A 12,532-nucleotide genomic window follows, 5' to 3' on the forward strand; every position below is an offset into this window, starting at 1 on the left:
TATTTCTTGTTTATTTTGTGTCTTCTTAGAACCACCATGCAGTACATAAGCATGTCCGTATGACACATGTCTCTATCACCTGTTGTTTGTTCATGCAGGTGTTGTCTGTTCAAGCTGATGTCCTACAAATTTCACAATGTCAGTTTATCAATTGGTCTGTCCTAGTCATGATCCAGTAATGACTGCAATTCACTTCATGTTTTGACCCAGAGTGATTTTGTGCTTGTTATTTATGCGCGTAAGTGTGAGAGTGTATTCACTTTGGTTGCTTCATACTGTCTTCATGCTTACGTAAAAGCAGACCCAATTTTCTTTTTCAGGCCACGAATTTGTGTAGCCACAATGGGCCAAAGTAGCTCAGTCATTATTCCAAGAAATTAGCATGGCTGCAGCTAAATTCAATTCAGCTTCCACACTTTGCGCTTTTCCTCTCAAAGAGGAGTAAGAAGCAAATCGCACGCTAAACCAGATCATCATAAGAGCGTTCGCTCAAATTGCTCACATTGAATAAAAGTCTAGGTGGTCCAGACAGGCCAATTTTCCAAATGTAGGTTAAGTCCCAGAAGAGACTAATTCAGACTTTAGGTTGCGTTCACCTTCTCAAAAGTTTTAATATTTTAATGCTGTGTATTTTATTTGTTTGTAGCTATACACTCTGGTGGTCAGAGGGAGTCCTGTCCTACCTTCCTGTCCCCTATGATGAAGGTATTGTCAATGAATTTAATGGTTTTAATTGTAAGAAACAGAACTATTTATGAAACTGATTTAAACGACCAACCATCAATGGCTTTGTCTGTCATTGCTTACCATATTCCTTAGCCTAGCAGGAACTGTGTATTTGGTTGCAATTATTGTTGGTAAAAAATAAATGCAAAATAACTCTGCAGACCAATCTAGGGATTCAACAAACCTTATACTGATGTTGTAACTGACTTGTTTAAATATACACTATATTGCCAAATCATTGAGATCAGGTCTTCCAAACACTTTCATGGCCACAGGTAGGGCTGTTCGATACAACGATATATATCGGATGACGATATAAAAATGTCTATCGTTTCATTTTGTTTCGTGGTGTCGCAAAATAAACTGTTTACTGCAATATTTTTTTCATCGTTTTGATGGTCACTGTAGTCGCCATATTAATTTCTTAAAGTTCTCTCTTTCTCTTATATTTTATATAACCGCACTACGGACGGACAAGTGTCTGTATTTATGCGTTGTCGTTAGCAACTATGACGATAAAACCATTGCGTGTCCGCTTGTTTGTTTTCCACATAAACCTTTCACAATAAAGCTCAAGATCCTGTTGAGACTTTTCAAAATAAACTGAATCACACTATGCAGAGTATTTACGGATGAGAAGCAAAAAAGAGCCGTCAGGTGCTAAAAAATAAACCTTAGACTCAAACGTTAGAGCAGGCTTTTCCCCGCAGCACGCTGTGTAATAAATACAAGGAAAACGGCGGCCGTTACAACTTATGTCTAAAAATATATTGTTTCACACATCAGTTAAAACACTCGACCCAGGTACACGACGCCCAGCTGGAAACGCTTCACGCAAGTCGAGCTGCCCGAGATTCACAGAATTTACAGAAAATGTTAAATTTTTGTGATTTATATCGTTATTGGGACGATAGATATCTTATATCAGGATATGAAATTTTGGTCATATCGCACAACCCTAGCCACAGGTGTAAAAATCAAGCACCTAGGCATGCATTCTGCTTCTACAAATGCTTGTGAAAGAATGGGTTGGTCTCATGAGCTTGTCGAATTCCAGTGGTAATATGATAATGTGTGCAGAAAGTCCCAAGTTCGTTGGGGTGATGAATCTTCTTTAATCTGATGGAGGAGTCTGGGTTTGGTGGTTGCCACAAGAACGTGATCTGCGTGACTCCCTTGTGCAAAGTTAAAATTTTGATGGAGGGGGGATTATGATGTGGGGTTGTGTTTTTTAGGAATTGGGCTCAGTCCCTTAGTTCCAGTGAAAGGAAACTCTTAATGCTTCAAACCAAGACATTTTGGAAAATTTGATGCTCTCAACTTTGTGAGAACAGTTTGGGGATGACCCCTTCCTGTTCAAAGATAGCTGTGTATCACAGTACAAAGCAAGGTCGATTAAAACACTGACTAGCAAGATAGGTGTTGAAGAACTCGAGGTGTCTCGCCTAAACCCAATAGAACACCTTTGGAATAAATTAGAGTGGAGAATCCGAGCCAAGCCTTCTAATCCAACACTAGTGTTAGACCCCACTAATGTGCTTCTGGAAGAATGGCAAAAAATTCCCATAAACACACTCCAAAACCTTGTGGAAGAAGGGTGGGCTGATGTCATATCATATTAAACCCTGTGGATTAAGAATAGGATGTTATTCAATTCACAGGCGTATGATGGCAAATGAGCAAATCCTTTTGGCGATATAGTGTATTTTTGTGTTGAAAGTGTGTGGGTGTAGCGGTTGTAATTGTTATAAATATTAATATTATTTCTGTTCCTGTTTGGATGCAGTTCCCTGTGAGGAAAATATGAATAAGGTCAAAGTGAAGAGAATGAACCAGTTGGACGAGAGTATTGACATTTACACGGAATTCTTCAAACCGTATGAACTTACCTCCTTTGATGACACGTTCTGCATTGCCATGACCAACTCTGCAAGGTGGATATACACATACAAAAGCAATGATTTTGGTAGTGAAACATGTCTCTGATAAACAGTGTGTTCTGAATTTATTAGCTGTTGTTGTTATGCAGGATGTCGACTAATAGCTATTTTCTGATCATAAAGGGAATTTATGCCCAAAACAGTGGGAGCGGATCCAAACCCGTTCACAGTGCGCAAGCCAGAGGAAACGGGAAAATCAGTGCTGGGGTGAGTGTAGTACTACCATGTACACATCAACCTTTGTGTTGTAGTTTTTTATTTATTACATGAAAAATAAATCAGCCCGATGTCACTGTGCCCTCATGCACACAGCTTTGTTTAACCACAAGCAATGTTACACTTTTCCCCTATTTTTTGGTTTCAAAAAACATTTATATGTTAATATATTTTCCAAATAAATATGTATGCACACAGGAAAAAATAGGATAATGCAATTCCTCATGTGCTTTTCATTGTCCCTACATTAGCAAGACCCTTACATATGAAATGCTTATTTTTGATTTGCTGTAGAAATAGAAATTAGAATCTACATGTTTAAGCATGCAATTGAAGTCCATTTGTGTTCTGTGCTTCAGATAGCTTTCCCTGTACAAGCTAATCTACATCCCCAAAAGCTGCTCTGTGTACCTGTTGCCATTTTTCTGAGAATAAGAATTGTGTTTCATTACTCTTATCCTTCATATCTGCTTTTTCTTGCTTGCTTTGCAAGGTTCTCCTCCTAATATTGCGGTCAGGGATAACATCTGCAGAATCCTCTGTATACAGAGATCATGGGCTCAAACTCGTACAGCCTTTGGGAACCATGAAGTCTGTTTCAGTTACATGTTTAGTCACATTTCTGCTGGGAGATGTTGTGGAAGAACATGGTGCCATTTCTGATCTGATGACTCATTAGACATGATAAAAATAATCGGGATTCTGCTGCTTGACTAAACTGTAAAATGTACAATACATGAACGATAGTTGTATGTGTTTATACTGTACATACGTTGATCTGTGTGCATGCGTGTGGATCTTGGCAACAGCAAGAGCAGTAAAGAGGAGACGATTCTCCAGAGGAAGACTGCAGCTAGCGCACCTCCTCCCCCGAGTGAGGAGGCCATATCTAGCACATCAGAGGATGACTCCGAGGAGGACCGTGAGGATGAGGGGACTGTATCTCAACGATCCACACCGATCAAACTGCTAACGGAGTCTGGAGAGAGTAGTCGCACCCAGGAGGTATGAACACACAAACACTGTCCTAACAAGGCAGATTCAAATCCCCAAATATATTAAAGGAAGCTATCAGATTTGAATTTGTGGATCTTATTAAATAAATTAAAAATAATTTCACTTCTGAGTGTAATTGTTTAACAAGTTAATATCCTCTAATAATTCAAGGATATGTTATGTTGTCTAAAGACCTCCCAGCACTTCTCAGTTTATGCTGGGTTGCTAACTGCTTATATTTTAGGCCTCAAATGAATGTTGCGTTCCAGTATGAGTATGTCACCCTGGTTGTGTTCTCTCTCGCCCACCTCCCTTAAGTCTCCCAGAAGAAATTAGTTCTTTGTTTTGGTTTACGTCAGACGGAAGAGCAGACGTCACCTTAATTGAATTGAGATAGTTGCACAGTTTCCTCTCTTGTATTATTGCTTACAAATCTACTGCTGCTACTACTCTGCTTGTCAAAGGAAACAAATCAATCCTGCATAATTCCATTTGTTGTTATTTTGGTTTTTCTGGTTCTGTGCACGTGTATTGTGATAGCGTGTAAACCTTTTTGATGTCCTTGATGGTCCCTTTGGGTGAGAATGTGGGGCATGTGCTTCGGGATTTTTGGCTGCTTTTAGAACATCAGGTGATGAGAGGTCACCAGCGGGTTTCCGGCTTGCCTTAATTTTTTGATGACTGATTCGGTTCTCTTTTTTGGTTTCTTGCCAAGGTAGATTTTATGGTCCAAATCAGCTTTGAAACTCCCTAACACTCACATTAAAAGCCTAAAATCACACTAGAGTTAAAAAAAAATAAAATACGAGAGGCAGTGAGGAAGAATTTGTTTACCCAATGATTGCACTGAATTCTTTTGCCTGCAAGTAGTTGTGGCAACCGGCTAGTAACAAGAGGTTGAGTATGTTGCACTTTTGATTGTAAATGGATTTCATGGGTCACCTGGTGGGAGGCTACCTGTCTCCAAAAAGTCAGTCTGACTCAGTTTCAGTTCAGTTCTTTTTTATTTCAAACATATACATTCACCAACATTTCATAAAATCATTCCATACAGTTGTTTGAAAAGGAGTAGGCAGAAGTATATACTTATTTAGCCCTACCCCCTCAGGTTTACATCCTCATCATCTAAATTTGAACCACAAAAACGTATACAATACCTTCAACTTAGAACATAACATCTCAAAAAAATATTTTCACATGTTCAACTAAAACTATATTTAGATTTGCTAATTTGCAGAAGAAAATAAACATGAGTTTGACTGCTGTCTTGGGTTAATTGCATTTTCTTCATTCTTATACTTATTTAATATTTCTTTTTTGAGTTTTATTTTAAACTGGTTTATATCACTACTGACCTTTATTTCTTCTTTTAACTCATTCCAGAATTTAACTCCCGCTATTGAAATAGACATCCTTTTCAATGTTGTTCTTACTCTTTGTAATTTTAAATTCCACTTCCCTCTAAAATTATACCTCCCTTCTCTTTCTAAGAACCATTTACTTATTTTGATTGGGAGCATCCCTTTCCTTACCTTATATATTATTTGCACTGTTTTAAACTTCACCAGATCCTGGAATTTTATAGCTTGCGTCCTAATAAAGAGTGCATTTGTGTGAGCCCTATACCCCTCCTGATTTATTAGTCTAATGGCCCTTTTCTGCATTATGATTATAGTCTGAATATTACTTTTATATGTATTTCCCCAAACCTCTACACAATAACTCATGTATGGTAATAGCAAAGCACAATATAACATATACAATATTTTCCTATCCAGAAATTTTTTTACTTTCCCCAAGACAGCAATGCCCCGTGCTAACTTTCCCCTCACATAAGTGATGTGTGATTTCCAACAGGCCTTTTGATCAATGATCACACCAAGAAATTTTATGGCATTAACCCTTTCTAGATATATATTATATCGACACAAATTTCAATGTTAATGTTTTTCTTATAGTTTCCGAATAACATAAATTTTGTTTTATTTAAATTTAAGGACAATTTGTTTCTATCAAACCACTTCTTTAATATCTTTAACTCCTCTGTGATCACCTCCAAAACCTGTTGAAATTCCGCACCTGAACAAAGTATATTGGTATCATCTGCAAAAATTACAAACTTTAGTATCTTCGATACTTTACAAATATCATTTATATACGTAATAAACATTTTCGGACCTAATACTGATCCTTGAGGTACTCCACATTCAATATCCATCAATTTAGATTTAAACTCATTTATTTGTACATATTGCTGTCGATTCATCACATAGCTGTTTATCCAATCCAGTACCACACCCCTGAACCCATATTTTTCCAGTTTGATTTTTAGAATTTCGTGGTCAACAGTATCAAATGCTTTTTTTTAGATCTAGAAAGACTCCAAGTGCGTACTTCTTGTTATCCATACATGCTGTTATTTCTTCCATTAAATCCATCAGTGCCAAAACTGTTGATCTATTATTTCTAAACCCATACTGGCAATTTGCCAACAAATCATGTTTAGCCACAAAGCTATCAAATCTTTTTAGAAATAGTTTTTCCAGTATCTTAGAAAACTGGGAGAGTACTGACACTGGTCTATAATTTGTAAAACAATGCTTTTCACCTGATTTATAAATAGGAATAATTTTTGCAACTTTCATTTTTTGTGGAAAAACCCCTTCCTGGAAAGACAAATTAAAAATATATTGTAGTGGTTTTACAATACCATCAATTACTCTCTTTACCGTTACCATATCAATATCATGACAGTCAGTACTCGTTTTACTGCAATCACTCTCAGGCAAATTGGTAACAGTTTGAAAATGATTTGAATTTGTAAACACAAAGACAACACAATTGCAACTCGTCTGCTCAACGCATCTCTTTGCAATATGGAACTCGACTCGGCTGGTTGCCAACAGGTTGTGTTCTAGTTTTATTCCTATATCAAGCAACTGCATTATTATTTGTGGAGGCATTTCTCTTCTCTTTTCAAATCTATGAGAAGACGGTAGTTGTGGCTGTTTCAGTGACTGGTCCCCGTCAGTGAAAAAAACATTTCAAAGTCGATGAAACTCCAAATTCAGTGCACACAGTCGCAATAGCTGTGGTCGTGCTGACGTCTCTAACCACTGTTCCTTAGTGTGACCACAGCATTGATGAATTTAAGGACATTAATCACTTGCAGATACAGTGGGGCAAAAAAGTATTTAGTCAGCCACCGATTGTGCAAGTTCCCCCACCTAAAATGATGACAGAGGTCAGTAATTTGCACCAGAGGTACACTTCAACTGTGAGAGACAGAATGTGAAAAAAAAATCCATGAATCCACATGGTAGGATTTGTAAAGAATTTATTCGTAAATCAGGGTGGAAAATAAGTATTTGGTCAATAACAAAAATACAACCCAATACTTTGTAACATAACCTTTGTTGGCAATAACAGAGGTCAAACGTTTACTATAGGTCTTTACCAGGTTTGCACACACAGTAGCTGGTATTTTGGCCCATTCCTCCATGCAGATCTTCTCGAGAGCAGTGATGTTTTGGGGCTGTCGCCGAGCAACACGGACTTTCAACTCCCGCCACAGATTTTCTATGGGGTTGAGGTCTGGAGACTGGCTAGGCCACTCCAGGACTTTCAAATGCTTCTTACGGAGCCACTCCTTTGTTGCCCGGGCAGTGTGTTTTGGATCATTGTCATGTTGGAAGACCCAGCCTCGTTTCATCTTCAAAGATCTCACTGATGGAAGGAGGTTTTGGCTCAAAATCTCACAATACATGGCCCCATTCATTCTGTCCTTAACACGGATCAGTCGTCCTGTCCCCTTGGCAGAAAAACAGCCCCATAGCATGATGTTTCCACCCCCATGCTTCACAGTAGGTATGGTGTTCTTGGGATGCAACTCAGTATTCTTCTTCCTCCAAACACGACGATTTGAGTTGATACCAAAAAGTTCTACTTTGGTTTCATCTGACCACATGGCATTCTCCCAATCCTCTGCTGTATCATCCATGTGCTCTCTGGCAAACTTCAGACGGGCCTGGACATGCACTGGCTTCAGCAGCGGAACACGTCTGGCACTGCGGGATTTGATTCCCTGCCGTTGTAGTGTGTTACTGATGGTGACCTTTGTTACTTTGGTCCCAGCTCTCTGCAGGTCATTCACCAGGTCCCCCCGTGTGGTTCTGGGATCTTTGCTCACCGTTCTCATGATCATTTTGACCCCACGGGATGAGATCTTGCGTGGAGCCCCAGATCGAGGGAGATTATCAGTGGTCTTGTATGTCTTCCATTTTCTGATGATTGCTCCCACAGTTGATTTTTTCACACCAAGCTGCTTGCCTATTGTAGATTCACTCTTCCCAGTCTGGTGCAGGTCTACAATATTTTTCCTGGTGTCCTTCGAAAGCTCTTTGGTCTTGGCCATGGCGGAGTTTGGAGTCTGACTGTTTGAGGCTGTGGACAGGTGTCTTTTACACAGATGATGAGTTCAAACAGGTACCATTCATACAGGTAACGAGTGGGGGACAGAAAAGCTTCTTACAGAAGACGTTACAGGTCTGTGAGAGCCAGAGATTTTCCTTGTTTGAGGTGACCAAATACTTATTTTCCACCCTAATTTACGAATAAATTCTTTACAAATCCTACCATGTGGATTCATGGATTTTTTTTTTTCACATTCTGTCTCTCACAGTTGAAGTGTACCTCTGGTGCAAATTACTGACCTCTGTCATCATTTTAGGTGGGGGAACTTGCACAATCGGTGGCTGACTAAATACTTTTTTGCCCCACTGTAAGTACTGCGTCGTCCTACCATGTAGCAAGAGAATTTGAGAGTGAGTAGAGCTTGCAGTGGATATTCTTAGAGATGCATTCATCCATTCATTTTCTTAACCATGTATCCAACTAAGACTGATGGCAGCTACAGCCTCTCCTGGCTGACACTGGGCAAGATCCATGCATACCAAATTAGGCAGAGCTGTAGATTGCATGTAAGACCTTTTTAGGCCTAAAAGGAATATTTTCATTGAAAAAAAATTCTCAATATGCGATTCTGATAAATGCTTTTGCTACTTTCTAAACAGACACATCACTGTATAGTTCATCAAATGCAGTAAAATCTGCGTATGTGTGTAGATATTAGTAACGAACCTTTGTCATGTCCTGTCTATATTGGTATCTGTTTCATGTCCCGGGGGGACTGGATGCACGTTTTGACCCAGATTCCCTATAAGCACAGTGAGACCAAGAAGCACATTAATGAGCACAGGTAGAGTAGGTCAGTGTGTCAACAGGACTGATGCACCAGATAACTACATCCTCTTAAAATGTCTCAGTTTCTAAGAAATTACCTTTGTCATGCATGAAGGAGCCCCCAGTGATGTGTAAACTGTTGGTTTCAGAGTTATTATATTGCCTTTGCTACCGAAGCTGCTCACAGTCATCATGACATGACATGAAAAAAAGACAAAACTAAAACAAACGCTGTTGTGACAGTGATGTACACTGTCTTGTTGGTATATATATATGTATGATTTGTATCACCTTCATGTTTCCAAACCGATATCATGAGCAGCAGCTTTTACAGCTGTGGCTCCAGCAAACATCAGCTGATACTAGAAATTAATTTAAAATAAATTATAACAACAGCTTATCAAGCTTGAACGTGCTGCTGTTGTTGTTTAGCGCAACATCCGCTGGTTTCCTGTTTCTGGCGCAAAGTGGGAGATAAACAAACAAGAGAGACGATCAGCTGATCATTGATCAGTTTCATGATTGAAGTAGCAACAGGAGAGGGAGGGAGGGAGGGAGGGAGAATGAGGGGAGAAGAGGCAGCTGACAGCGTAAAGACAGAATAACTCCAGCTTTGTGTCTTTTTTTCATTCTAGCTGAAGTACGGGACTAATCGCGTTCCTTTTCCCCTCAATACGGATGTATTGTAATTGGTCCAGCCCAGAGTTGATCATAACCAATTGGCTAATCCACCACCTTTTAGGTGCCATTTAGATTAGTTATTGATTTAGGAAATCTTCACATTATTCTCAGCCTGGGCTTACTCCTGTTTTATAATTCACTAAAGGTCTTGGCACCTTAGACTGCTCTTGTAGAAAGTCCCAGCTGTCCTTGAGGTCTCATCGGTAGTCTCATTACATTTTTTCATGTAATTGTCCTATTTGTGCAGCACAAAGCTTTGAATCTACAACATTGTTCTAACAACAAAAAGAAAAAGCACCTTTGCTTGATTTATCTGGGCAGTGGCACCGAGAAGGAGAAATATCTTGAAGGCATTTGGTCTTCAGAGTTGAAAGCAGAGGCACTCCCTCTTTCTCCATCCATCTATTTCTCCTCCTGATTTATGATGTATTTTCCTTGGGTTTCCTGCCTGTCTTCTCGTGGCCATGAGCAATGAGCTGGTCATGAATATTTTGTGCCGGACAGCTTGCTCACGTGTTGGGCGCACGCAGTCACTCTCGTGCATCTCGTGTCGCTGCCTGCAAGCCTGTCCCCGAGAATGGATTGCCAGGGTGCCAGCACAACACACAACTGTTGAAATATTTAAACATCGGATCATTACTACGTTTACCATGTAATTACACATGCTCATTTGGTATTCCACCTCGATTTGAGCGTGCATGTGCTCGGTAGATTTGCTGTGTGTTGCTGTACAAGCAGATATGCGCCTGCACAACACCCTCGCCTGTGTGCTGCACGTAGGTGTGTATGGTGCGGTTAGTGTTTTGCGAATCCCCGTGTAGTCTTTGAACAGGGCTCTGTGTATTATTGTGATCTTGTGTGTGTTCACAGCTGCTGTTTTCCTGGACATGGTTCTGGTAACACCCTGCGTAATTCTCCCCTCCCTGCAGCTCAGATCAATACAGTTACTGGGAAAATTGAAAGCTTTATGTTGCACATATTACTGCAATGTCAGAAAAGTGAGAGAACGGACTGCGTTCATGCAAATCCTGTATATGCTGTTACATAACAGGCTTTTACCTTTTCTGTAGAGACTATAGGCAGAGTAAAATGTAACAAAACACCCCCACAAATCATATTTTGCCTAGAAAATGCTTTTTTATAGGACATTTTGAATAATCAGGAAGGTTATACAGATATATCTGCTAAATCTTGTTAAAATATTGACATGTTAATCTGGTCTAAAACTAGCAGATGTTGGATTGGAACTCAAATTTTGAGAACAAAGATGTTTTACAGGATATGTTTTGTGTTTTCCACTTTTTAATCATTTATTTATCAAGATTAAAACGTGTTGCACAATTCTGCAGCATCTACCATTTCAGCTGTTTCACCTTCCTTTTGATTCCTTTGGCAATTTTCAATTTCTTCAATAAAATAAATTAGCTCGAGCATTGCCTGTTAATGGAGGGTACTCTGTTACAATTTTATTGTTTTTATATTTACACAGCCCCACTTGATAGCAATGATAATCTTAATATGTTTTATATTGTAAAGAAAAGACTACAGACTACAATAAATTAATGATGAGTGTTTATAATTGTATTTTAAGGATTACAGTTCTCTCTAAATTAAAGTTTCTGTTGAGTTTTTTTTAAATTAAGTGTCACATTTGAAATGCCCCGTTGCCTCACAGTTTAATTCTATTCCGATCAGTCAGCTTGAACCAATTTGACCTTTTTATTATGATCTCCTGTTTATTATGATTATTATATCCCAACAGACACTGAACACTGTGTGACAGATCCCCAGGAGGGCATGTCCCTAAGCACGAAAGAACATGAAAGCACCTTACCAGACACCAACAATTAAATTACTTTTGAAGTTGCTAAGATTAACCTCCTTGCGCCATCCTAATTACTGAATCTGTTGGGGAGAAGCAGCTGAACCTGATGACCTTGTCTGTATGGTTTTATAGTTATAAGTCGACTAGCTTACTTTTTTTTTTTTTTGCGGTCATTTAAAAGCCATGATTAAACATTTATGAAAACTGTTTTTTAAATATTTTTTCTATCTTGTCCACATGCGTAAGTATGTTTTTGTGTCTCTCTTCACATTTTCAGGAGGTTTATCAGCAGCACATGGCAAAGGAGCCTTATGGACTCAATCTGGCTGAGTTTCCCTCTGAAGATGACCTACTCGTTTACCAAAGGTAAATCTGAGCTACTAATTACATACAAGGGATGAAAACTATAACAATATGTAATAACATATATTCAGTAGTCATCATATCACAGATACTGGCCCACAATTTCACTCACGCAATCTCAGCAATATTACTTTAAATTTAAAGATGGCCATCCATCCATCAAAGAATCTGTTGACATAACATTTAAGCAAACTGGGTAATCTTTATTTTTCCCACTCAAAGACCTTTTGCTATACAAAATAGCTTCGTTGCCTGAACTTAATCACCTCTTCCTTCTTTTGACTGCTTCCTTTAGCGGTTGCCACAGTGGATCATCTTCCTTTATCCTCACCCCATCTCTAGCATCCTCCTCTGTCACACCCTCTGTGTGTCCTCTTTTGCAACATCTGAGGTTTTCCTCTTTTTCTACCGCTTGGCAGCTCCATCTTCAACATCCTTTGTACACTATATCTGCTATCCCTCCTCTGCACATGTCTGACCATCTCAGCCTTTTCTCTCTAATTTTGTTACCAAACTGCTCAACCTGAACTGTCTCTCTGACGTA

At 39.1% G+C, this 12,532-nt stretch overlaps 1 protein-coding gene across 1 annotated transcript in view; it reads left to right on the forward strand.

Annotated features, from left to right (window-relative positions):
• fig4a (FIG4 phosphoinositide 5-phosphatase a) overlaps nucleotides 1–12,532 on the forward strand; it is a 56,217-nt gene that overhangs the window by 32,424 nt on the left and 11,261 nt on the right. Inside the window, exons 18-22 of the mRNA XM_085431874.1 lie at nucleotides 647–705; nucleotides 2,513–2,660; nucleotides 2,790–2,873; nucleotides 3,692–3,887; nucleotides 11,903–11,991. Of these exons, the coding sequence (XP_085288000.1) occupies nucleotides 647–705; nucleotides 2,513–2,660; nucleotides 2,790–2,873; nucleotides 3,692–3,887; nucleotides 11,903–11,991 (576 nt within the window). The remainder of the gene's footprint in view (nucleotides 1–646; nucleotides 706–2,512; nucleotides 2,661–2,789; nucleotides 2,874–3,691; nucleotides 3,888–11,902; nucleotides 11,992–12,532) is intronic.

The sequence above is a fragment of the Copadichromis virginalis genome, linkage group LG15 (genome assembly GCF_057382275.1).
Source record: "Copadichromis virginalis isolate Kocher_CV1m ecotype Utaka linkage group LG15, C_Virginalis_male_GT1.1, whole genome shotgun sequence".
NCBI classification, from domain to species: Eukaryota; Metazoa; Chordata; class Actinopteri; order Cichliformes; family Cichlidae; genus Copadichromis; species Copadichromis virginalis.